General features: G+C 56.3%; 2 protein-coding genes across 2 annotated transcripts; both read right to left on the bottom strand.

Annotated features, from left to right (window-relative positions):
• Positions 1 to 201: 201 nt before the first annotated feature.
• On the bottom strand, positions 202 to 11,592 carry LOC133347712 (palmitoleoyl-protein carboxylesterase notum1-like). Its single transcript, XM_061560218.1, has 9 exons — positions 11,535 to 11,592; positions 9,467 to 9,527; positions 8,138 to 8,196; positions 7,448 to 7,550; positions 4,762 to 4,974; positions 4,005 to 4,105; positions 3,341 to 3,488; positions 1,758 to 1,805; positions 202 to 672 (listed from the first exon to the last, which is right to left on the bottom strand). Exons 1-9 carry the CDS (start codon positions 11,590 to 11,592, stop codon positions 213 to 215), a joined length of 1,251 nt encoding a protein of 416 aa, XP_061416202.1. The 3' UTR covers positions 202 to 212.
• Positions 11,593 to 11,768: 176 nt separating this feature from the next.
• LOC133347671 (protein no-on-transient A-like) lies at positions 11,769 to 14,813 on the bottom strand. The gene is made up of 3 exons (XM_061560148.1): positions 13,986 to 14,813; positions 13,580 to 13,632; positions 11,769 to 11,896 (listed from the first exon to the last, which is right to left on the bottom strand). Exons 1-3 carry the CDS (start codon positions 14,666 to 14,668, stop codon positions 11,793 to 11,795), a joined length of 840 nt encoding a protein of 279 aa, XP_061416132.1. The 5' UTR covers positions 14,669 to 14,813; the 3' UTR covers positions 11,769 to 11,792.
• Positions 14,814 to 25,759: the final 10,946 nt, after the last annotated feature.

Raw genomic sequence — 25,759 nt, 5'->3', positions numbered from 1 at the left:
GGTTGTACCGCTCTGTGCTGCTCAACACGATGTCCGACGTTTCGCTCCACCCAGCGGCTCGCGTCCTCCCAACGCCGCGTTCCAAACCCACCGAGTCCTCCGCAAGGCTCCCTCCGCGTCTCCGTGCTGGTCGACGGCCGCAGCCCCCTCCCCCCGGCCCCCTCGGCCCCCCCTCCCCGCAACTCCCCCCCACCCCACCCCCACCCCCGCCCCTATGTGCCGTCGCTGAGCACGTTGAGCAGCGTGTCGGGGTCCATGCCGAGCTGCGAGGCCATGCTGCGCACGTCGAAGCCCAGCTGGGTGAGGAAGGCGATGGCGCTCACCTCCTGGCCCGTGAGCGCGTCGCGCAGTGCCGGGCAACTCGGGTTGCAGTGCGGCCACGGGCAGCTGTCGACAGCGCGGAAGGCGCAAGGCGCCGGGGCCGCCGGGGCCGCCGCCGCCCACCGCTCCGCCGGGGTGGAGGACGAGGCGCTGGTGCTGCTGCTGCCACCGCTGCTGCTGCTGCCCCCCTCGCCAGCGACGCCGCTGCCAACGGCGGGCGGTGACCGTTCCGCAGCAGGCTGCTGCTGCTGCTGGGTGCCGTTTCGGGACGCTGCGTGCTGGAGGTTCTGCTCCCAGCACTGCAGGGCGCGAGGCAGCGTCAGCCCCTTCACCTGGACGTCAGCCCAGCCACTAGGGAGCGGGGGAGGGGGTGGACAGGGGGGGTAGAGGGAGGGGGAAGTGTGAGAGGGGTGGGGAGAGGGGGGGGTGCAGCAGAAAGCTATCAGCCAACTGCACCGAGCTGGAGGAGGAGATGGAGGTGGAGATGCGGTGGAGTGACGTGAGAGGAGGTGGCGAATGGACGTTCGTTGAGAGAGAGAGAGACAGAGAGACAGGGAGAGAGAGACAGAGAGAGAGAGAGACAGAGAGAGAGAGACAGAGAGAGAGACAGAGAGAGAGACAGAGAGAGAGACAGGGAGAGAGACAGGGAGAGAGAGACAGAGAGAGAGAGACAGAGAGAGTGCGAGAGTGGCCCAGGCGACGGGGACGGGCGATGAGCATCAGCTGCGAGCCGCGAGCAATATCTACAGCGCAGCATTGACAGCAGCAGCAGCAGCTGCTGTACCACGCCAACAGTGAGGATTTGAATTTGTCATCCACAATTTTATCTGTGATTGTGCAATCGGCGTCGCGTCGTCACGAGACGAAGAACCCGTTGGGAAATGTCGCACAACAGCGACGCGACCCTTTTCCGCGTTAGAGATCGGAAGTGGATGTCGCAGAGCTAGCTCCGAGGCCCCCACGAGTGACCTCTGGTCCACGCAGGAGGGAGTGGCACTTGCCACCCACACTGCCACCGAGAATAAAAGCGACTACGTTGACAGTCAAACCGTTATTTGTAATTATTAGTGTTGACTTTGAGCCAAAATTAAACCAAAAACTAAATGCATTGCGATGGTTTGTTTTGCGCAGTCATTGATACACGGGTCGACACCGTCAACCCAACTCAATGCACTTTGAGAACCCGGTTCTAATCACGGGCAGCGGCTGAAACCCGTATACGAACCCAGGGTCCCAGCGGTGCCGGCTGAGCACGCTGACCTCTGACCTTTTTCTAAAAAGGAACCCAATGAAGATGATGGTGTTAGTGATGATGATGATAGTGATGATGATGATTGTGATGATGGTGATGATGATTGCGATGATGATGATGATTGTGACGAAGGTGATGAGGATTGTGATGATGATGATGTTGCTGCATCGCAGACGAGTCTTACCTGCTCGTGATAAGCGTGTGAGCGAGGCACGCGGGAGAGAAGACTGCCCTGTTTAAAACAAATACACGGCCACACAGAGATACACGACAAATATCAACGGGCAGCTAAACAAATGAACGCACGTTACAAATGCTACGGGCCCCGCACTTTCAAGGGCCCCGCGCTAAATGCTTTCAAGCTATCGATTCCGGTTCAGTGATTCTGCACTTGCTCTATTACTACAGTACTATACCGCCTTCAACTTTTATGAACGACTGGGTGTTTCAGGTTAGCGATTTGTCGTATTTTCTGTGGCTGTATAGCAAATTAAAAAACACAATTACTTTACTATGCAAGTAAAACAATTGTGTTTCAATATTTACGTGTTTTTTGTAATATAGGGCATCTTTATAACATGTGCTGCAGGGCCCGCACTCGCTTCATCCGGCACTGGGTGGGATGGAAGCACAGCGGAGTGGGTTCTGGGTCTCTCCCTCGCACACAGCACGCTGGCGCTGACTTCTCTCTGGGCACTCCGGTTCCCTCTACAACGTTTCAATCGGTCACCTTTTCCTGATGACGAACGCTTGTGTTGAGATCGAAACGTTGTCGTTTTTTGTTATTTTCTTTGAACCTATCCACGTGATTTTCTTGGTTCTTTCGGTAAAGTCACGTAGAAGGGAAATAATAAAATAATAAATATTAAACATAATACATTTTTTTCCCTTCTACGTGACTTTACCGAAAGAACCAAGAAGATGAATCCCTGCAGTCACGAAAGCTTGAAATCGAAATCTATCCACGTGACTTCACCGAAAGACCCAAAGAATACGAAATTGATAGCTTGAAAGCATTTTGCGCGGGTGGACCTTGAAAGTGCGTGGCCCGTAGCTACTACATATGTAGCTACTTTGCTACGAGGATAATCCGGCACCGCACACGACGCATGACATAGGCATGTTCACGCGCGAGCCGCTGCCTGTCTCTGCAGTGCCTCGCGTGTATCCTTGCCGCCCGGGGCCTCGCTCCCCGGCCCGGCCGCCAGGGGGCAGCGGTGCCACTCGCAGCCCTCGCCTCAACAACTCCGTTGCGCCTTCGCGGATGACAGAAGCAGTGCCCCCCCTCCCCCCTCTATAACGTTTCGGGAAACGGTCCTTCCTCAGAGCAGAGCGTCCATCCAAATCAGCCAGCACTGGCCCTCCCTCTACCCCTATAACCACGCCCTGCGAGGCCACGCTCCCCGACCTGTCGGTGAACGACCTCTATTCGGTGGTGGACTACGCAGTGGTGGAATATTCAGGGGTGGACTACTCAGTGGTGGACTTTTCGGTGGTAGACTACTCAGTGGTGGACTATTCGGTGGTGAATAATTTGTTGGTGGACTATTCGGTGGTGGAATATTCAATGGTGGAATATTCAGTGGTGTACTACTCAGCGGTGGAATAATCTGTGGTTGACTATTCGGTGGTCGACTATTTGCCAGTGAACTATTCAGTGGTGGAATAATCTGTGGTGACCTATTCGCTGGTCGACTATTCAGCGGTGGACTCATTTCTCGGGTGGACCATCCGGCGGTGGCCGGCGCTGTTTGTGCGGCCACTCACGGCAGCGGGTGGAGGGTGGCGCGCAGCTCCTGTCCCAGCTCGCGCAGGTAGGGCAGCTGGTCGCCGCCCCGAGTCGGGCCCAGCAGCTGCACGTTGTCAGCGGTCAGCTGGGCCTCGTCGAAGAGCCATTGCGCCACAAACACCGGGGCTGGAGGGGAGGGGGCAGGGGGAGTGGGTGGAGGGTGACTGGGTAGGTGAGTGGGTTGCTGAGTGGTTGGGTGTTTGGGTGGGTGGGTGTGTGGGGTTGGTAGGCGAGTGGTGTGCGTGTAGAGGTGTGCGTACAGTTGGTGCTCGCTAACAGCACTTGCCCCTACAGTCTGTTAAGGCTATATGGGGGATCTTTGTCTTTGTACAGTTGGCACAGTGGGGGGTACAGCTGGTGGTGCATCTGCGAGTCATCTCGGCCAGCCAACCCATGGCACCTGCTGGGTCTGTCCCGTGACCTCATGTCAGTCAGCGAGCCTTCGACGCTTCACGTGGCCTCAAAGTGCACCTGGCCTGGCACAGGCGCCATGGTGATGTCACCATCAGTTCGTGGCGAATGGCGGGTATTGGTACAGTTGTGTATACAGGTGTGCATACAGGTGCGTACAGGTGTGTACGGGCGTTTTTATAGATGCGCGTACAGGTGCGCGTAGGAGTGGGTGTAGGTGAGCACACTCACTGGCGAGCGTCTGGAAGGTGATGAAGCCAAAATAACATTTCCACTCCTCCCCCGGGGGGAGATGCAGGCGGCACCGCTCCGGAACCGATCCGTTCCAGAACCTGGGCACGGCGGGCAGAGAGCACGGGCACGTCAGGTGAGTATTCTTGGTTTTTTTCGGTAAAGTCACGTAGGTAAAAATTTTAAATTAATAAAAGTAAAATTAAATAAAAATCACGACGTTTCGGAGGCAACACAAGCTTCCGTCTTCAGGTGGAACCGTCACAGCCACGACAGCTGTATCAAGTAAATGAGAGATTACAAGAGCTACCACTCCGTATATATAATGGTTGAAGAGGGGAAGGGCCAAGTACGGCACACTTTTTTATTAATATGGTAAGGTGAGGCTTAAGACTAAGAATAGACTGCATAACAAAAGCTGTCGTGGCTGTGACGGTTCCACCTGAAGACGGAAGCTTGTGTTGCCTCCGAAACGTCGTGATTTTTATTTTATTTGACTTTTATTAATTTTAATTTTTTACCGACGTGACTTTACCGAAAAAACCTAAGAATATGAATCCTTGCAGTCACGAAAGCTTCAAATCTAGAATTAACGTCAGGTGAGGTCACCACGTGAGCGCGGCTGTGACGTCACATGCCCGTGACCCCGTGACCTCGCCCTCACCGGACGGCGTGATGCATGGAGTGAGCAGGTGAGGTCACCACGTGAGCGCTGCTGTGACGTTACATGCCCGTGACCCCGTGACCTCGCCCTCACCGGACGGCGTGATGCATGGAGTGAACGGGGGCCCCCGGGCCGCAGTCCGCCCCGGGCCGGACCCCCCCTCCGCAGCCGGGGGCCGCTCCGCTCCCCCTGCGCTCCACGAACCATCCCGAGTCGGCGAGCCCCCTCAGCTGGGCAGGGACCCCTAGGGCACGGAGCTGGGCGGCCATGCTGTCCAGGTGCAGCAGCACTCCCGTGCCCCCCGCGCTGAGCCACACGTGAAGACAACAACAACAACGACAACAACTCAGATTTTTCTTTTTTAAACAGAATCAGAATATTTAGTTACACTGGATAGAATCCGATGGGCTCTTCTTCACAAGCGTCACAGGTGTCACAACAATGAAGAACGGCGAACAACCACATCAACAACAGTAACAACATCGGATGAAGGTGGTCTGGAGTTAATGTTGCGGACGAGACAGCGCTGGGGCGGATCTTGAAAACTCGACGGAGCATCGGAAACGGCCGCGGACGGCGCTAAGAAGGGCGCCCTGCGTGCAGGACACTGCCATCATCATCCACCATAATATACTCATCATCATCATCATCACCATAATACACTCATCATCATCATCATCACTATAATACACTCATCATCATAACCACCATAATACATTCATCATCATCATCATCACCATAATGATACACTCATCATCATCACCACCACCATAATACACTCATCATCATCACCACCACCATAATACACTCATCATCATCACCACCACCATAATACACTCATCATCATCACCACCACCATAATACACTCATCATCATCACCACCACCATAATACACTCATCATCATCATCACCATAATACACTCATCATCATCACCACCACCATAATACACTCATCATCATCACCACCACCATAATACACTCATCATCATCACCACCACCATAATACACTCATCGTCATCATCATCACCTTCATCATTACCATCATCGCCATCACCTTCTTCATTACCATCATCATCATCAACCATAATACACTCATCATCATCATCACCACCATAATACACTCATCATTATCATCATCACCACCTTCATCATCACCTTCATCATTACCATCATCATCATCACCATTGCTATCATATACTACGCCTCATAACACAACGTTTTAATGCGCTGCACGTGAATAACGAGACGCTTAGGAGAGACAATCCACGCAATAAAAACCCGACAACAACAACAGCAGCAGCAATGATGAGAACTACACTCGCGATGGATGGAGGCAGCATGAAAGTCCCAACCGTGATCAAAGCCACGCGTACTAAATCACAATCGTGGCACAGCTGACGTCCAGCCAATGGGTAAACCGGGTCGGGCTTTCCAGATGGATTTCAAAGCGCCGCTGACAGAGTCACAACAAACTTGAGGGCCGCGTTGACGGGAGAAGATGCAACGAAAGCACCCCCCCCCCTAGCCCCCAAGGATGGAGCGGAGCTCGCTGGAGACGGCAGCAAGAGACGGGGTAGAGGAGCACGCGGATTGGAGGTGTCGCCAGGCATGCGCGCGAGCAGACGCAGCGGCTCGCTCGCGTCTCCGTGTCCCCACGCGAGAGAAGGGAAAAAACGCACGTGCAAAGCCGTGCCGGATGAAGCTAGCGCGGGGTCTGTAGCATATGTTATGAAGGGGCCCTAAGCCCCCCAAAAAAAACGTAAATATTGAAACACAAAATTTTAACTCGCATTGTAAAGTAATTTTATTTTTTCATCTGCTATACAGTGAAATAATACGAAGAATCGCTAGCCTTAAATACCATGTCGTTCGTAAAAGTGGAAGGCGGTATAGTACTATAGTATTATAGCAAGTGCAGAATCACTGAACCGGAATTGATAGCTTGAAAGCATTTAGCACGGGGCCCTTGAAAGTGCGGGGCCCGTAGCTACTACATATGTAGTAGCTACTACATATGCAGCTACTATGTAGTAGCTACTACATGCAGCTACTATGTTGTAGCTACTACATATGTAGTAGCTACTACATATGCAGCTACTGCATATACATCTACTTTTACTCCTAGGATAATCCGGCACTGGTGCAAAGTCGTTCTGACACGTCCCATCAGCAGCGCGGCGTCGATGGAGAGCGTCGTCGCAGCAGAACGGACTCGAGACAAAGCAACGCCGTGGAGCGCATTGAGACGAGCGAGCGGGCGGAGGGGCCGTGAATGTACGTAGTGTGGCGGCGGGGGGCAGGGGAGACTAAGCACGGAGTGGCAGCCGCGGAGACGGAGCGGTGGGCTGCTCGGTGGGGCTGTGGCGCCATCCAGCAATGGGAATGTCACGGTTGAAGATGTTTGTCGTCGTCATCATCATCATCACACCGCTGTTGACGTATTGAATTTGTTTTATCGTTATAATGTCCAACCCGTGCCACCACCACCAACACCACGCGCTACCAAAGACAAATATCCCCCGTATAGCCTTAACAGACTGTTCGGGCAAGTGTCCGTTGAGGGCCGCACGGCACATGAGGGGGTGGCTGGACCAACACCAAGCCCAGCCGCCTTTGCCCCCCCGAGTGACGATGTTTGAGGCCGAGTCGACCTAGGGGATGGGTCCAGGACAAATTAAGACAATCGTCACCGGCGTTGGCCGCGAGCGGGAATCGGAACTCGGCTCGCTGGGTTTGGAGCACGGCAGCTCCCCACCACCAGCAACCACCACTCACTCACCTGCTGCCCGCCAGCATGATGGTGCGCGCGTGACCCATCCCGTGCCTCACCAGCTCCACCACCACCTCCCGCAGGATCCGCGCCCCTAGGAACGCGTACCCACCTGGGGGCGAGGGGGGAGGGTCGGCACGGGGGGGGGGGCACGGGAGATGGACACACGCCCAAAAGGGAATTTTTGAAAATGAATTTTATTTCATTAACCAATGCAGCAGTCGCTCAACCAGCCCATTCCAATAATCACATCAGCTGTTTGGACAAATGATCGGCCACTTGAACCAATGAACCCACTGCTCAAAATCAGAGGATCAATAAAGCACCCAGTCGCCCGAATCATCCAACGAACACAAGCGACCGATCAACCATTCAACAAAAAGGCTCGACCCACCGAGCAACCGATGAATGAATAAACCGATCCACTCATTGAATTCATTAACCAATCACTCAACCAACAAGTCACGCAATCCATATCCACGAATCGATTGGCCTCCGAGTGACCCACTCAAATCGGCTACTCAATCCACCCGGCGCGCACGGAGCCGAAGGCGATTTTGAGTTCCAGCCGGGTGACCCACGCGAGCGTCGGGGGGGGGGGGGGGGGTCACGGGCGGGGGGTCGAGAGCGGCACGAACCCCTCCAGATCACGGAGGCCTCGAGACTCGGTGAAGGCCGTCGCTGCGGCGGGGAACTCACCTCGACTGGAGCGCGGCGCGTTCCCGCTCCACACGTCGCTCGAGCAGTACGGCACGAAGCTGCAGCAGACAAAGACAAAGATACCCCGTGTAGCCTTAACACACCGTTGGGGCAAGTGCTCTTAGCGAGCAAACCTATGAAGGCCGGCACGGCACACGAGGGGGTGGGTGGCCAACACCACGCCCGGCCGTCTTTGTCTCCCCAGTGGCGATGCTCACATCGCACCAGGGACTCATTTGAAGCTGAGTCGACCTAGCGGAGGCCCAGCGGGAATCGAACCCGGCTCGCCAGGCTCGTAGCGCAGCGTAGCGCTAACCGCTACGCTGCTGCTGCACACACACAAAGATAAAGATACACCCCCCCCCGCCCGTTTGACACGGAGACTTTCTGGCTGGGCAGTGATGTGGTCCAGAGGCAGTGCGTTCACCGCTTGTTGTCGAGGTCCACTTACAATCTGGTGGGCTGTCCTGATTAATGCCGTGGGTGTATTCACCGTAAAATATGCGCCTCGTGCTTCAGAGTGGATGTCAAGAATCCCCTCGCGTCACCGAGAAGAATATAGCGTTGCTTGCCAGCATCATCCAAATTTGGCAAATTACAAAAATTCCGTTGAACATGTACCAGGCTTTCGCGACCAATATTATCGATAATACAGGAGTGTTTTGGGTTAGATCGCGTAAATATATAAATGTGTCGTTAAAGCCGCCACCACCCGACACGGCCGATTAGTAAGGTTTGTTGCATAAACAGAGCATGCCAATTCGTTACTAGTACAGCACACCGGTGCGTTGGAGAGAATCTGGCCATCGCCTGATGATGCTGATTGTAATTACTGGCAAAACGTCGTACTCAGATTGTAAATGTTGTGGCTTGGCTCTCCAACACACCGGTTTGCTGTACTAGTGACGAATTAGCATGTTCTGTTCACGTGACAACCCTTACTAATCGGCTGAGTGGTGGCAGGTTTGACGACACATTTATATACCCCCCCCCCCCCTCCCGTGTCGACTTTTAACAGACCGATGGAGCAAGTACCGAGAGCGGGCACCAACGAAGGTTCCGGCACGGCACACGAGGGGGTGGTTGGACAGCGCCTCGCCCGGCCGACTTTGTCTCCCCATTGCTGGCATTTACACACCACGCCAGGTGCTCACTTGAGGCTGAGCCGACCTAGGGAAGGCCCAGGACCGGTGCTAATTTATCATTTGGGACCACACACAGCAGCAGCAGCAGCAGCATCGCCCCTCTTCTGTAAAAAAAAAAAATTTGGTAGGGCCCTCCTGAAAGCGAGTCTTGAGACTCAGCCGCCCAAACCCCCTCGCCACTTACACGGTGTTTGCGTTCCACCAGTGCGGGTTCCCCTCGGGGCGCGGAGACAGGATGCCGTCCCCTGCAGCCGGACCCACGGGGGAGAGGAGGGGAACCACGGGGGGAGGGGGGAACCACGGGGGGAGAGGGGAACCACGGGGGGAGAGGGGAACCACGGGGGGGGGGAGAGGAGGGGAACCACGGGGGGGAGAGGGGAACCACGGGGGGAGAGGGGAACCACGGGGGAGAGGAGGGGAACCACGGGGGGAGGGGAACCACGGGGGGAGAGGGGAACCACGGGGGGAGAGGGGAACCACGGGGGGAGAGGGGAACCACGGGGGCAGAGGGGAACCACGGGGGGAGAGGGGAACCACGGGGGGAGAGGGGAACCACGGGGGGGGGGGGAGAGGAGGGGAACCACGGGGGGAGAGGGGAACCACGGGGGGGGAGGGGAACCATGGGGGGAGAGGGGAACCACGGGGGAGAGGGGAACCACGGGGGGAGAGGGGAACCACGGGGGGAGGGGAACCACGGGGGGGAGGGGAACCACGGGGGGAGAGGGGAACCACGGGGGGGAGAGGGGAACCACGGGGGGAGAGGGGAACCACGGGGGAGAGGAGGGGAACCACGGGGGGGAGGGGAACCACGGGGGGAGAGGGGAACCACGGGGGGAAGGGGAACCACGGGGGAGAGGGGAACCACGGGGGGGGGGAGAGGAGGGGAACCACGGGGGAGAGGGGAACCACGGGGGGGGAGGGGAACCATGGGGGGAGAGGGGAACCACGGGGGGAAGGGGAACCACGGGGGGAGAGGGGAACCACGGGGGAGAGGGGAACCACGGGGGGAGGGGAACCACGGGGGGAGAGGGGAACCACGGGGGAGAGGGGAACCACGGGGGAGAGGGGAACCACGGGGGGAGAGGGGAACCACGGGGGGAGGGGAACCACGGGGGGGAGGGGAACCACGGGGGGAGAGGGGAACCACGGGGGGAGAGGGGAACCACGGGGGGGGGAGGGGAACCACGGGGGAGGGGAACCACGGGGGGAGAGGGGAACCACGGGGGGGGAGGGGAACCACGGGGGGGAGGGGAACCACGGGGGAGGGGGAACCACGGGGGAGGGGGAACCACGGGGGGGGGAGGGGAACACGGGGGGAGAGGGGAACCACGGGGGAGAGGGGAACCACGGGGGGAGAGGGGAACCACGGGGGGAGAGGGGAACCACGGGGGGAGAGGGGAACCACGGGGGGAGAGGGAACCACGGGGGGAGGGGAACCACGGGGGGGGAGGGGAACCACGGGGGGAGAGGGGAACCACGGGGGAAAGGGGAACCACGGGGGGGAGGGGAACCACGGGGGGAGAGAGACAAAACAGACGTCACATCACAGCGATGTCAGCGTGCCCCTGAAAGTCTCTTCAAAGTTGTTTTGATTCGGATTAAGGAGGGGTTGAACTATGCAACCCAGCCCTGCACCGCCTCACCTCAACAACAATAGCGTCACCAACAATAACAACAACAGCGACGATAGTGTTACCAACAATAGCGTCAACAACAATAACAACAATAGCGACGATTGCATCAACAACAACAAGAGCGTCAACAACAAAATCAACGCCAATAGCAACAGAGGAGCAGGGTCTGTGCACGTGCTGTAGCGGCTGTGGTGGTGGGGGAGGTTTCGAGTGCGTAGCTGCTGTACACTTCCACACGATGATGATAAACCACTTCGTTGAGCTATCATCGCTTCGGGAAAAGAGCGATTTCGCTCCGTGGGGCCTTATCTGGTAAAATAACAATTGTTTTAAGTTTAGTTTTTAGTTAGACTAAAAAAGTGTATCTTCTTGGTTCTTTCGGTAAAGTCACGTAGAAGGGAAATAATAAATAATACAAATAAAACATGATTTTATTATATTATATTTCCCTTCTACGTGACTTTACCGAAAGAACCAAGAAGAATATGAATCCCTGCAGTCACGAAAGCTTTAGATTTAAAAAAGGTTAGTTAAAATAAAAAGTTTCGTTTTTTAAAGTTTAGTTTGTGGAGTTCTTTTCCACATCTGTCCCTCGACATAAAACATTTTTTGTAGCACATCCCATCAGCCACACGACCTCGTGGGAGTTGTCCACCGTCGCAGCAGCGCGCATCATTGTTGCTTCGACACGCGCAACGCTGCGGAAGACGTCTCGGCTCACGGCGTCTCGACTCACGGCGTCTCGACAGCAGCGGCAGGCGTCGCCGCAACAATCACTGCTGGTGAACCGTCACACTCCACGTGGGGGTTGGTGGCGTGGGGGGGAGATGAGGGCGAAGAGGGTGGTCACGTGGCACCCACTCCTCCTCCTCCTCCTTACTCACCTGTGCGCGTGTGGGGCCAGTCGGCCGAGCTCATGAGATGATGGAGGGACGCGAATCGCGCATCGCAGCTTTCCCTGCTGTGGCAATACCAGCCTCCTGTGGGGGCGGGGGAGAGAGGGGGGGAGAAGGGGGGGAGGAGAGGGGGGGGGAGAGGGGGGGGAGAGGGGGGGAGAAGGGGAGGGGAGAATGGGGGAGAGGGGGGGGGAGAGGGGGGGAGAAGGGGGGGAGAGGGGGGGGAGAGGGGGGGGAGAGGGGGGGGGAGAGGGGGGGAGAAGGGGGGAGGAGAGGGGGGGGGGGAGAGGGGGGGGAGAGGGGGGGAGAGGGGAGAGGGGATGAGACTGGGGGAGAGGGGGGGGAGAGGGGGGGAGAAGGGGGGAAGGAGGGGGGGGGGAGAGGGGGGGGGGAGAGGGGGGGAGAAGGGAGGGGAGAATGGGGGGAGGAGGGGGGGGGGAGAGGGGGGAAGAAGGGGGGAGAGGAAGGAGAATGGGGGGAGAGGGGGGGAGAAAGGGGGGAGAAGGGGGGGGGAGAGGGGGGGACGAGAGGGGGGGGAGAGGGGTGGAGAAGGGGGAAGAGGGGGGGGGAGAGAGGGGGCAGCGTCATACCAAACGAGCAGCGAGGCATCGGTTGCTTGTCTCCTGTTTACAGCCCTGAGCCAGCAGCGGAAATTCCACATTCCTATGGCGGTGTGCGAGTCGTTACATACTTAGTATGTGTGTGAACTTCTTTCGCACCGTACGTAGCCAACCGCGCTAACTGGAGGTGCGGGGGAAGGACAACAAACTAAACACAAAAAAACAGTTCTCAAGAAATTAGTTTGTCAATCTAGATGATGATTTAAAAGTGCATAGCTCCAGTGGCTTTCTAATAGCGGAAGGAAGAGCGTTCCAGACGGCCATCTGTTAAAACGCGCCGCAATGCGGTGACCGCCTTTGTTCGACCACTCGCCAAAAAGCCGCCGCTGCTGCTGCGAGAATTACCGGAGTTCACGTGATGATCCTTGGACTGACGCAGAATGGTACTCGTTTTACCGAACTCGGAGTGACGATGATGGGCCGAGTCAACCCCCTCCCTCCCAAACAGGGATTTTGACTCTAGATTTGAAGCTTTCGTGACTGCAAGGATTCATATTCTTAGGTTTTTTCCGGTAAAGTCACGTAGGTAAAAAATTAAAATTAAAAAAGTAAAATTAAAATAAAATTTAAATCACGACGTTTCGGAGGCAACACAAGCTTCCGTCTTCAGGTGGAACCGTCACAGCACGACTGCTGTATCAAGTAACGTCGTGATTGATGATTTTATTTCTATTATTTATTTATTCTTATTTTTTAAATTTATCTTGTATTATTTATATTTTACCTACGTGACTTTACCGAAAAAAACCTAAGAATAGGGTTTTTGACCTCGCGACCTTTCCGATTGCCGCTCCTCCGCCGAGCCACGCGGGCGGATAAACCCATTAGGGGGAAGAGACTTAAATTCCTCAGCAACTCAAAGCGCCTTACATCTCATCCCGCGGGTAACCCCCCCCCCCCCCCCACCTCCCACCCCCAGTGGCAGCTGGCCCTTTGCAGCACAACACGTGCGCATGCAGTGCCGGGCCTGCAAACAAATAGACGCAGAGTCTCGCACAGAGACCCCCCGCCCCCCCCCCCCCCATTTACTGACATCGAGGCAAACGTACAACCCACGGTGACCCAGAGACCCACTACAGGAGGAAAGATCAGGGTTGAGGTCACGGGGTCAAGGTCGAGCGTGCGATGGGACCGGCGGCCTCCTCACCTTCAAGGAATATCAGCCACCGCTTGCTGCCCTCCGACTTGCGGATATAATACCTGTTTGCAGGATGGGGGGGGGCAGGGATCAGCGGTTAAACAAGCTGTCGTTGCGGGGGTCTCCAGGGACTTTGTTCTGGATTTTAGGGTTAAGGAATTAGGGGATCGTATTCAGAACACACCCCCCCCCCCACCACCACCACCAGGGAATGTTGGGGACTGTCAGCGACCGGCCGGGGTATGTCGGAGACCATCAGGAACTATTGGGGCCCATCAACGGGCATGCTGGTCAGGGGCCAGCATAGTGGGGGGGGGGGCGGGGGGATAGTGGGGGGGGGGCGGGGGGATAGTGGGGGGCGGGGGGGATGGTGGGGGGGTGGTGGAGGGGGCGGGGGGGATTGCCGCGCACGCACCCGGCGGGGCTGCCGTCGTTACAAGTGGCTTCTCTGCCGCTGCCGAGGAATCGCAGCCGCATCGCTTCCGCCCCGCGCTCCGCCGCGCCGCCGCTGCCGCTGCCACCACCGCCGCCGCCACCGCCGCCGCCGCACGCGTGCAGGGAGCGCGCCAGGCTGCCCAGCTGCGCGCTCAGCCACTCCGCCGCCGGCTCCCTCGGCTCGCGATCCGCGGCTTTGCCTGCCGGGGGGCTCTTCATGACCGGTGCAGCCGCGCCAGCCGATGCCACCTTCGCGGCAGATGCCGCTTGTCGAGAATGTTGGGCCATTCCACCGGGCAGCTTCGGAGGTCTTTGCTGATGATGCTGCTGCTGCTGCTGATGTTGCTGCTGATGATGATGATGATTCCAAGGGTCCATCCTTACACCCCCGGCCCCCCCAGTCCCCACGGCGCCACCGGGCCCCCCGGCGCGGTTTAGGGCCTGCATGTCCTCCCCGCCGCTTGGCCCGTGCTGCCCGTGGCCGCGTGGGGGCCTCTGGTCTCGGTGGCGCCGCGCGGCCACGTTGGGCCCTCCCCGCCAGGAGGTGCGGCGAGGATGAGGCCACGGGGACGCGGGGCCCGAGGGAGCCGCGGGGGACCCGGGGAGTGGCGCGGGGAGAATCGCGAGGGCCACGAGCAGTGGCCAGACGCGCGGGGGAGACATTGCCGGGGCCTCCTGCTGCTGATGATGATGCTGATGATGATGCTGCTGCTGCTGTTGATGATGCTGATGATGCTGCTGCTGCTGCTGCTGATGATGATGATGCTGCTGCTGCTGCTGCTGCTGCTGATGATGATGATGATGATGCTGCTGCTGCTGCTGCTGATGATGATGATGATGCTGCTGCTGATGATGATGCTGCTGCTGATGATGATGATGCTGCTGCTGATGATGATGCTGCTGCTGCTGATGATGATGATGATGATGCTGCTTTTGCTGCCGCTGCTGCTCCCAAGAGCTGCAGCAGGCGGTGGACGACAGACATCAGCAGCAGCATTAACAACAACCATCTTCATCGCCATCAGTGTCGACAACATCATCAGCAATAGCACAACCACTAGCATCACCATCAACAACATAAACAGCAACAGCACAACCAACCATCGTCATCAGTATCATCATCAGCAACAGCACCACCATCAGTATCAACAACAACATCATCATCATTAGCGCAATAATCATCACCGTTAACAACAGCAGCACAATCATCATCATTTCCATCGGCGTCAACAGCACATTCATGACCGTTAGTATTACCTTATACCATCATCACCACCAAAACACCATCAGCACCACCACCACACATCAGCACAATGTGGACACGAATCATACCGTTAGTATTACCTTATACCATCATCACCACCAAAACACCATCAGCACCACCAGTACCACCACACATCAGCACAATGTTGGCACGAATCGCACCGTATTACCTTATACCATCATCACCACCAAAACACCATCAGCACCACCAGTACCACCACACATCAGCACAATGTTGGCACGAATCGCACCGTTAGTATTACCTTATACCATCATCACCACCAAAACACCATCAGCACCACCATCACCACCACCACACATCAGCACAATGTTGGCACGAATCACACCGTTAGTTTTACCTTATACCACCATCACCACCAAAACACCATCAGCACCACCATCACCACCACCATCACCACCACCACCACACATCAGCACAATGTGGGCACGATTCACGCGGGTACTCACGAATTGAGGTCTCTATGGTAGAGTCGACGTCTCAGTGAGAAGAGTCGAGCTAGTCCGCGTGTCTATGGATGATGCAGGGTGTCTATGGATGAGGCAGGGTGTCTATGGATGAGGCAGGGGTGTCTATGGATGAGGCAGGGGGTCTATGGATGAGGCAGGGTGTCTATGGATGATGCAGGGTGTCTATGGATGAGGCAGGGTGTCTATGGATGATGCAGGGTGTCTATGGATGAGGCAGGGTGTCTATGGATGAGGCAGGGTTGTCTATGGATGATGCAGGGTGTCTATGGATGAGGCAGGGTGCCCATACACGATGCAGGGTGATTATGAATGAAACAGGGTGATTATGAATGAAGCAGGGTGTCCATGGGTGAAGAAGGATGTCTATGGATGAGGCAGGGGTGTCTATGGATGAGGCAGGGTGCCCATACACGATGCAGGGTGTCTATGGATGATGCAGGGTGTCTATGGGTGAGGAAGGATGTCGCCACTGCATACGAAACAGACTTTGTCGAGTCTCGCCCCGCGTCCGAGTGGTGCTGGAAGGAGGAGGAGGAGAGAGAGGAGGAGGAGAGAGAGAGTTTTTGAAGGGGGCGAGAGTCAGGGGAGGGGAGGGGAGCGGTGGGAATGTGGAATGGGGGGGGGGAACTCCCCGGGTGGAGGCGTAGGCGGGTGGGCGATGGCGGTGATGCTGCTGATGAAGGAGATGGTGCGTTTGTTGATGATGCTGTTGATGACGCTGAATGCGTTGTTGATGTTCTTGTTGCTGATGGTGAATGTTGATGCTGCTGCTGCTGATGATTTTTAGTGATTCTTATGATGCTTCTTGGTGGTGGTTGATGGTCGTGACACCGATGCCGGTCGTCGTGTTGATGTTGCTGACAACATCACCATCACCATCACCATCGCCGTCACCTGCCAGTGTTTAAAGCGATCGAACCCCTAATGAGCGGCCACTTCAAACAGCGACCGCGCGCACCTGTGGACTCTGATAAACGATACCAGGCGAGCGGGGGGGGGCTGCCCCCCCCCTCACTACCCACATACACACAGAACCCCTCCCCACACATCCGGTGAGACAGGTAACAACCCCCTACCCACTGCCCTCCCCACGGGGGGGGGCGGGGGAGACACCTGGAGATGGGCACAGGGAACTCATTCCCCCCCTCCCTCCTTCACAATCTGCACCCCCCCACCCTTCCCCCATTCCACCCGCCCCTCCCTCTCCCTCCTCTTCCCCATCCCCACGTGCGGTGGTTGCTATGGAGGAGGGGGTGGGGGCACGCTATTAGCGGGGAGGGCTGGCGACCAATTAACTGTGGGGGTAAAAGGGGGGAGGCGCGCGGGGGGGGGGCTCTTTAATTGTCCCTCTGATCGCCGCTAATGGGGCGCGTGCGCTCCGGGTCGAGGTTCCTCCTCCTGCTGCTCCTGCACGCGAGGAGAAGCGGACCCGGCAGATGCCGCAGCTGCAGCGCGTCGACAACTCGCCACGGCTCTCAATGCACCCAACGACGACAACAACAACAATAACGACAACAACAACAACGACACTTAGCGGCACATGCGAGTGAATGATCCACACGTCACGCGCGCGTGCGGTGCGCCCGAGCGAGCGAGTGCCCATAAACGACGACTAATGCGTCGCCGGGTCGCGCTCGTGAGCGCACCGCACGCGTTGCCCGCAGGCAAGTGAACCGCAAACACCTCGCTGGTCTCGTCGTGGTGCGTGAACCATGACGCCAACTCGGCCCGTCGTCGTCGTGGGCTACAGCCATCGGATTAAGGGAGGTCACCGTATCGAGCGCTTTCAGATGCGCTCCTACGGCCGTCTGGAACGCTTTTCCTTCCGATGCGGAGCGATGCGCTTTTCAATCGAGATTGAAAGGGCATTTCTTTAGAGCTGCTTTTCGTGTTTAGTCTGTTGTCCTTTCCCACGCACCTCCGATTAGCGCGGTTGGCTACGTACGGTGCGAAAGAAGTTCAACATACGTACTGTACGTGTCCTGCCCAAGCACCCCACCCCCCCACCTCCAACTCGCGGTGAAGGGATTCCGTGCGGCTGCCTGATGGGATGGGTCAGAAACTGAACATGTTTTTGAAGCGGAGAGACGGGAGATGAGAAGGAGACATTGCTGATGTGTCTCTTCTCCACGTCTCCGTGTTGAGTTACACTTTTTGCGTGGGTTCCTGCCACGTGGTGGTAGTTTCATGCCAAAATTCTTGCCACCACCCGACGAGATTGTCACCTTTACACAGACGTCGTTATTGATGCGGGGCCCATGTATTGATCAGATTATGACCGATAAGTAACAAATATGGGTAACACACTCCAGTTCATTAAAAGTATTATTATTGTCCCACGTGTTCACCTAGGAAAGTCACACAGAGTCTCAAAACTTTTTTTTTAAGGAGAGCCCTGCCAAATGTCCACAGTAAGGGGCTGGTGTTGGTGTCGTGAACAATCCAAATGAATTTGCAGATACGTTTGAGCATTGCGATGCTTTGGCCAATACCAGTTACACTGCGTGCTTTTTTCATTTCGCCGGCTATGGGAGGAATTCCGACAACGCGGAAAGCCCCCGATGCAAAACAGGGGGAGTGAGCGTACAAACTCCACGCGCGGAGAGGCAAGGGTGTCCGAGTCGGGGAGTCGAACCCAGGATTCCTTCTCGCTGTGAGGCACGAGTGTCACCCGGGGGGGGGGGGGGGGGGGGGCTTCTGTCATCTGACCAACAATCAACAGGAACCGCGAATCGGAAGGTTCCACATCGCCCATTAGCGAAGGACAAAATCGCTCCATGGGTTTCTGTCTCTTCGCGTAAAACAAAACAATGCTGGTTGTTGTTTGTTGTTGTTGTTCTGTACGCATCCCATCAGCTACGCGGCCCGGTCTGCGAGGTGCGAATCTTTTGGTCCGCATTTGGTTCAACGCGGGCACACCCATGGGGCCGTCTCCACTCCCAAACCGTTGAACCCTTGACGGCTGTTGCACATTTGGAGTTGGCATCTTTCTCCCTGCGGTCGCGTGGATTCTTCTCCGGGTCCTCCGGCTCTTTTCATCCCACGCCGGACGAGAACGGCCATTGTCGCCTGGAGTCGAACTCCGCTCAGAGTTGACAGCGCAGTGCGCTAACCGCAGCGCCACCGCTCCCACCGCGCTGCGCGGTGCCCTCTAAAGTTGCCGGGTCCCGCACTGAACACGCGGCAGTCGTAGGGGGGGGGGGGGGGTTCGGGGGTATCCGCCCCCCCGCCCTGACACACATGAGGCCCCTCCCCTCGGGCCCACAGCCCCGCCCCTCCGCGTACACAAAAACTTCAAAGTGAGCAATTAAGCGGCAGCCGCGCTTTCATGTGGCGCGGGGGAGGGGCGGGGGAGGGGTGGGATAAGGGGGGGGACTGCAGCTGCACCACCCGGATGGGGTGGGGGTGGCTGCGGATGGAGACACAGACATCCCTGGCACCCCCAGACCCCCCTCCCCTCCTCTCAATCCTTCCACATCCACTAAGACGTTTCCTGTAAACAGCGCTAATTAAACCCAAACGATGTGGAGATTTGATTTTAATTGATGGGTGTGGGGTGGGGGGCAGGGTGCCCCCACTTACCCACCCTCCATCCCCCGCCCCCCACGCCACCGATGTGAACACCCGAGAGAGAGAGCCGTGCACACGCGCGGGTGTCACGCGCCGCACGTGTGTGTCTGTGTGTGCGTGTGTGCGTGTCTGTGTATGTATGTGTGTGCGTGTCTGTGTGTGTCTGTGTGTGTGTCTGTGTATGTGTGTGCGTGTCTGTGTGTGTCTGTGTGTGTGTCTGTGTGCGTGTCTGTGTGCGTGTTTGTGTGCGTGTGTGACAAAGGTGGTCGGGTGTGGTGCTGGCCACCCACCCCTCGTGTACCGTTCCGGCCTTCATAGGTGCTCGCTAACAGCACTTGCCCCTACAGTCTGTTAAGGCTATACAGGGGATCTTTGTCTTTGTGCGTGTGTGTGTGTGTCTGTGGAGCATCTTCGCCGGTTAGAAACATTTAGGCTGGCCTGCCTACGATCCATCCTGGGTTTAACCAGGCTGGATTGTGTGAGGAGCTCACAAATACTTGAAAGAACTGGGCAAAAGTCCCATCGGTGAGCTCCTCCGGCAGGCAAGGCTGCGTTGGTTGGGTCATGTAGCCCGTATGCCCAGCCACCGCATGCCCAAACAGCTTTTGTTCGGCCGGATCGAGGGGGCTAAACGGGCGCGGTACGGGCTAGAGAAGAGATGGAGTGATGTGGTACAGGAGGACGTGGAGCTGAGTGAACTTGCCGATGACTGGTACCAGCGGTGTCAAGATCGGCCTCTGTGGAGGAAGCTCGTGAAGGACGCTACTGGGCAGTTGGAGGCAGTCGCCTTCCAACAACAACGGAGGGCGGGAGGAGCGACGCTCACAACAACGAGCGGAGCGCCGGGTGGCTAAAGCAGAGCAAGTTGGCACATTAGGGGGCACAGGTGGTGCATCAACCAGTCGTCTCAGTCATCTTAGTCAGTCGACCTGTGGCATCTGGGTCTGCCCCGTGACCTGTCAGCGGGCGTTCGACACTTCACGTGGCCTCAAGGTGCACCTCGCCTGGCACAAGCGTCGTGGTGACGTCACCGCCACTCAGTGGCGAATGGCGGTTGTTGTTCGCGGCCAACACCGCTTTCTTGAGTAAGATCGCGTAAATATATAAATGTGTCGTTAAACCTGCCACCACCCGACACACTCCAAATAGTAAGGGTAGTCACGTAAGCAGTACGGCACACCGATTATCTGAACTGGTCCTGGGCTTCCCATAGGTCAACTCAGCCTCAAAACGAGTACCTGGTGCGGTATGTAAACATCGTCATGAGGGAGACAAAGGCGGCCAGGCGTGGTGTTGGCCACCCACCCCCTCGTGTGTCGTGCCGGTCTTCGTAGGTGCTACTCGCTAACAGCGTTTGCCCCCAAAAGTCTGTTGTAGGCTATACGGGGGGTCGTTGTCTTTGTGTTCGTTTGTGTGCGCCTGCGTTGGGGAGACAAAGGCGGCTGTGTCACACCCTCCTCATCCTGCGCAGTTCCGGCCTTCATCCGTGCTTGCTGTCGCACTTTCCCCAACAGCCTGCGTCGATGATTGGGGGGAGGGATATGTATTTTTAAATCCTTTATATTAAGTTCACTTGCTTGCTTGCTTACGACCGTGCAAATCTTTCGGTCGTTTTTTAACCCACTTCCCGTGATCCAATCGAGCTGACATTTTCCACACAGACTCGTCGTGACAATTAATGTTCGTGAAATTTTTTTCCAAAATTTTACACTTTTTAGGACAAAAATATTATATTTAATTACCAATTGCTTAATGCTGCCATGCAATCATCTGACCCATAGGTGGCAGCCATCTCAAGCCAGAGGACGAGAGGACTCTAGCCGCCACGCATATAAAGGATTTATAGTGAAAAACTTTGTTTTTACGGGTTATACTTGTTACTGTGTTTACGTACAAATGTTTGTGTGTGTGTTTATATTTGTGTGTATGCTTGGATGTGTTTGTATTTTTCGGGTTGTATATGTTTGTATCTCGATCTGACATGGCCATTATGAATCCCCCATTCTCCCCCTCCCCCCACCTCACCCTCCCCCCCGTGCCACCGGCACCTCAAACACATTGATTGATGACTCAGAATCAACCCCTACCGTCACCTATGCTCGCTCACTCAGGGTCACGTGTTGTTTGCGAGCACTTATTAAGCTCGAGGGGGCACAAGAGTGAGGGAGCCGGTGGGGGAGGGCAGAGGAAGCCAACGTAACCACAGCGCTCGTGCCAGGCTAGGTGCACTTTGAGGTCACGTGAATTATGGAAGGCTCTCTGATGGCACGGAGTTCACGGGACAGGCTCAGGTGTTATTGGTTGACTGCAATGACTCTGCCAGTGTTCCAACTTGTTGCGTTTTAGCCGCACGTCGCTCCGCTCGTTGTTGTGAGCGTCGCTCCTCTGCTCTCCGCTGTTGTTGGAGGGCGACTGCCTCCACCTGCCCAGTAGCAGCAGCGTCCTTCACGAGCCTCCTCCTCCACAGAGGCCGATCTTGATACCGCTGGTACCACCAGTCTTAGGCAAATCCATTCAGCTCCACATCCTCCCGTACCGCATCGGTCCATCTCCTCCGTGTCGTGCCCGTTTAGATCCCTTTATCCGGCAAAGCAGAAACAACTTGGGCGTTCCGTGGCTGGGCATGCGGGCTACATGACCCAGGCAACGCACCCTCGCCTGCCGGAGGAGCTCACGGATGAGTTCCTCAATCCAGCATATGGTTACACCCCAGGATGGATCGTAGGCTGGCCAGCCTAAATGTTTCAAGCCGGTGCAGATGTTCCTTTAAAGGGGTCTACGATTCGCAAGCACAGAGGGCACGGTGGATGGCCGAGAAGACACGGAGCTTCGTAGTGGAGCGAGACGGGGGCATGCAGCTTCCACGTTGTAATACGGTGGAGTTTTTTTCTGGAAGATTTGCTGATTTATCCAGGATGTTCATATGTAGTTTGTTGCGGTTGCACCCGACTCAAGAGCCGCATGGCTCACAGGGCTATACCTAATAAATGAAACTTGAACGCAGCGTCACAGAGCCGCCCAAAAAATGCCACAGTGCTCGACTGACTCAAAAGTGAGACCTCCGCTGCCAAAGCGGAGCTGGACATAAGCACACTGCCGAGGTATGGGGATCCCTCCACCCTCTTACAGCTGTCCCGTTACTCGTGCAGAGTCGATGGGGTGGAGTCTTCGATGACACAAAACACCCAGACAGGTGCTTCGTTTCGGGGATGACGCCAAGCACTCACCTCCACGTTAAGGAGCATGAGCGAGAGATAAAGCAGGTACTCGTTTACGGCTGGGTCGACCTAGGGGAGGCTCAGAACCAGGTGAGTTATCGTCCGACGTAAGAATTATGTTGGCCAGGGTCTGGAATTGAACTCAGGTTGGCCGCGTTCCTAACACAGTGCACGAGCCACGACAACACGCAGGCTACTCACACACACACCGACTCACACCCTCACACAGATACGCCCCCCCCCTCCCTATAGCCTTAAACAAACTCTTGGGGCAAGTGCTGTTAGCGAGCACCTATGAAGGCTGGCACCGTACACGAGGGGGTGGGTGGCCAGCACCACGCACGACCGCCTTTGTCTCCCCACCGCCGATGTTTGACTCACCGCACCAGGTACTTATTTGAGGCTGAGTCGACCGAGAGGAGGCCCAGGACCGGTTCATAAAATCGTCACTGGTGTTGGCCCTGAGCTGGAATCGAACTTGGGTGGCCGAGTCCGTAGCGGTACAGCTGCACTAACCGCTCCCTTCACCGATACACAACTCTCACCTCCGCACACAAAGACGAAAAAAAATCTCCGTGCATCCGGCATTTCGACTGTTGGGGCAAGTGCTGTGCGTTAGGGAGCACCGACGACAAAGTCCAGCAAGTCGAGAGGTTTGGCCGTGTTGCCGTAGCCGACGACGATGGGGGGAGGGGAGTGTACGGGAGGAGGGGGGGGGGGGAGTTGAAGGGAGGATGAGGAGGAGGAGGGGCGTTGGGTGCTGATGGAAGAGGGGAACGATGGGGGTTGAGTCGCCGCGTTTCATCAGCCTCGTCCGGACACGCGCGCGCTCGCTGAATTAAAAGGTCGCGCGCGGCACATCGAGGGGCGGGGCTAGCGGGGAGAGGGGGATAGGGGAGGGGTTGAGGGGAAGGGGATGGAGGGGAGGGGCCATCTCTCACCTAATCTTATTGCGACTGCAGCGCTGATTTTAACCCGAACCCCCAGCACCGACTCCTACGCCGACCCCTTAATTCCAATCCCTCACACGAGCCCTGCCTCTAATCAGAACCATATCCATAGTACTAACCATACCCTTAACACTCACCCTACCCATAACACTCACCCTACCCGTAACTCTAACCCTACTGATAACAACGACCCCTATCCTAAACACTTGCCCGTACCCATGATCGTAACACCTATGGGGCCGTCCATAAATGACGTCACGCACCTAAGGGGGGGGGGTCAGACATTTGTGACGATGTGTGACGAGGGGGGGGGTTGAGAAATATGACGTCACATCAAAATGTGCAACTTAAAATAAATATAGACAACACGTTCTACTTAATTAAACAGACTTTTTAATGTTTTCTCCGACAACATCAGAGTGCAACGCCACATTAAAAACGCACTACAATGACGATAGTTTAAAGCGATTTGAAGCATGTTTTATATATTTTTTGGGGGGGGCACAGCTTTGTGACGTCATATTTGAGGGGGGGGTCTGACTTTTTGTGACGACGGGAGGGTCAAAAATCGTCCAAAATCGCGTGACGTCATTTATGGACGGCCCCTATGCCGAATAACACGATGGCATCACCGCTGCTGCGCCGGTAACGGTCGAGGTGACGGTGCCGCCACGAGGCCGACCCATCGGCCTCCTCCACCACCGCCCACGAGGATCTTTCACTCAGACAGCCCCGTGGTTGGTGGGTGGAGGAGGGCTGGATCAACCAATGGGAAGCGAGGAGCCACGTGGCCGTAGCTGCGATGGGTGCCAAGTCTCAACCCAAACGTCCTGCCGTTATGGTCAGACACAAAGCCGTTCTATCCCAAGAGTTACTCATCGGTACTCTGCTAACATCGGAGTTCGACTGAGCCCTCGATAATCCACCGAGCATACAAAAACCCCGCTCCGTCGAGCAAGACGAGCAGCGCAAGAACCCCGAAAACGCAGCGCGGGCGCTTCGTGTTTCTGTCGAGATCTAGCGCCAATCGCCGCGTGCGTGTGGTTAATGCGAGTCCAGTCGCCGTCGCCAAGAGGACCTTCTCATTCCCAGCAGGGTGCGTGTTGAATCGGTGGCTCTGAACCAGAGGTCGCAACCGGGTACCCGATACCCGTACCCTACCCGATACCCGGCTACCCGTACTCGGCCGGGTACGGGTACGGGTAGACCGTGAGTCACTGGTGAGTAACTGTTTGTCACTCATTTCCCAACGTCTTGTCTCTTCTCACAATTCAAGTTCCTAGAATCAACCCACCCGCGCCTGCAACATGGCTTCATCCCAGAGGTCGCAGTCAGGTACCCGATACCCGTACCCTACCCGTACCCGGCCGGGTACGGGTAGGGTACGGGTACCCGTTTGCGACCCTGGTGCGGCCGGGTACGGGTACGGGTAAGGAATCAAAACCCATTTGCGACCTCTGCTCTGAACTGGACGCGCGTCCCCTGCAGGCACGACCGTCACCTTCGATGGCACCACGGTGGCGAGATGTTAAATACCTCGCCCGGTATACGGGAGGTCGTGGGTTCAATACCAACACTGACGCCTGTTGCACATTTGGAGTTGGCATCTTCTGCCTGCGGTCGCGTGGATTTTTTCTCCGGGTCCTCCGGTTGTTTTTCGTCCACGTTTAGAAAATATACGCGTTTAGAGTATTTGGCTGCAATAACATGTCCACACGATAAGCACATTTGTTGAGCTATCATTTGTGACAAGGTCGCTTCTGAAAAAAGAGCGAAATAGCTCAGTGAGCCATACCCGCTAAAATAAACAAAATTATTTAGCTTCATAGTTTAGGAAGCGGTGAATATTCAACTTGCCGTTTCGAGGAGACCGCATTTCGCACACGCGAGATGCGGCTGCTTCAATGTTCAGTCTGCAGGTCCTGAGCGCCGGTCCAATGGCACGGTTGACTTGGCCCTGAGAAAGTGGAACCTTTCCATGACTTCCATTCTGGCCACTCGTACCGGGAGGCCGTCCAAACGATCGATTCGCTGTCCACCTCCGATTAGCACGGTTGGCTACGTAGGGTCCGAAAGAAGTTCAGCGTACATACACGCGTACAAATCGATGGCGCAAGTTGTGAAGGCTCATGCAAAGAGGCTGGGCCAGGCAGCCAGGAGGCCATCATCCGGCCCTACCCAAGACCTTCTCATCACACGCAGACTACACAGCAATCCCGGCTGTCGCGCGTTCGCCGCTCGTCTCAGACCTTCGTTGTTCGAAT

This window comes from Lethenteron reissneri, chromosome 3 (genome assembly GCF_015708825.2).
Source record: "Lethenteron reissneri isolate LAM-NWPU_2019-01 chromosome 3, ASM1570882v1, whole genome shotgun sequence".
NCBI classification, from domain to species: domain Eukaryota; kingdom Metazoa; phylum Chordata; class Hyperoartia; order Petromyzontiformes; family Petromyzontidae; genus Lethenteron; species Lethenteron reissneri.
The sequence above is the reverse complement of the archived record's forward strand: the minus strand, read 5'-3'. Positions and strand labels throughout refer to the sequence as shown.

Excerpts from the sequence above, each read along its gene's own strand:
- LOC133347712 (XM_061560218.1), bottom strand. The coding sequence starts at position 11,592 with ATGATGCGCGCTGCTGCGACGGTGGACAACTCCCACGAGGTCGTGTGG. Across the intron at positions 4,975-7,447 it reads ATCATGCTGGCGGGCAGCAG|CGCGGGGGGCACGGGAGTGC; the intron begins GTGAGTGAGTGG and ends CGTGTGGCTCAG. Across the intron at positions 1,806-3,340 it reads GCCACCCTCCACCCGCTGCC|GGCAGTCTTCTCTCCCGCGT; the intron begins GTGAGTGGCCGC and ends TGTTTTAAACAG.
- LOC133347671 (XM_061560148.1), bottom strand. The coding sequence starts at position 14,668 with ATGTCTCCCCCGCGCGTCTGGCCACTGCTCGTGGCCCTCGCGATTCTC. Across the intron at positions 13,633-13,985 it reads AACGACGGCAGCCCCGCCGG|GTATTATATCCGCAAGTCGG; the intron begins GTGCGTGCGCGG and ends TCCTGCAAACAG. Across the intron at positions 11,897-13,579 it reads GTGGCTGATATTCCTTGAAG|GAGGCTGGTATTGCCACAGC; the intron begins GTGAGGAGGCCG and ends CCGCCCCCACAG.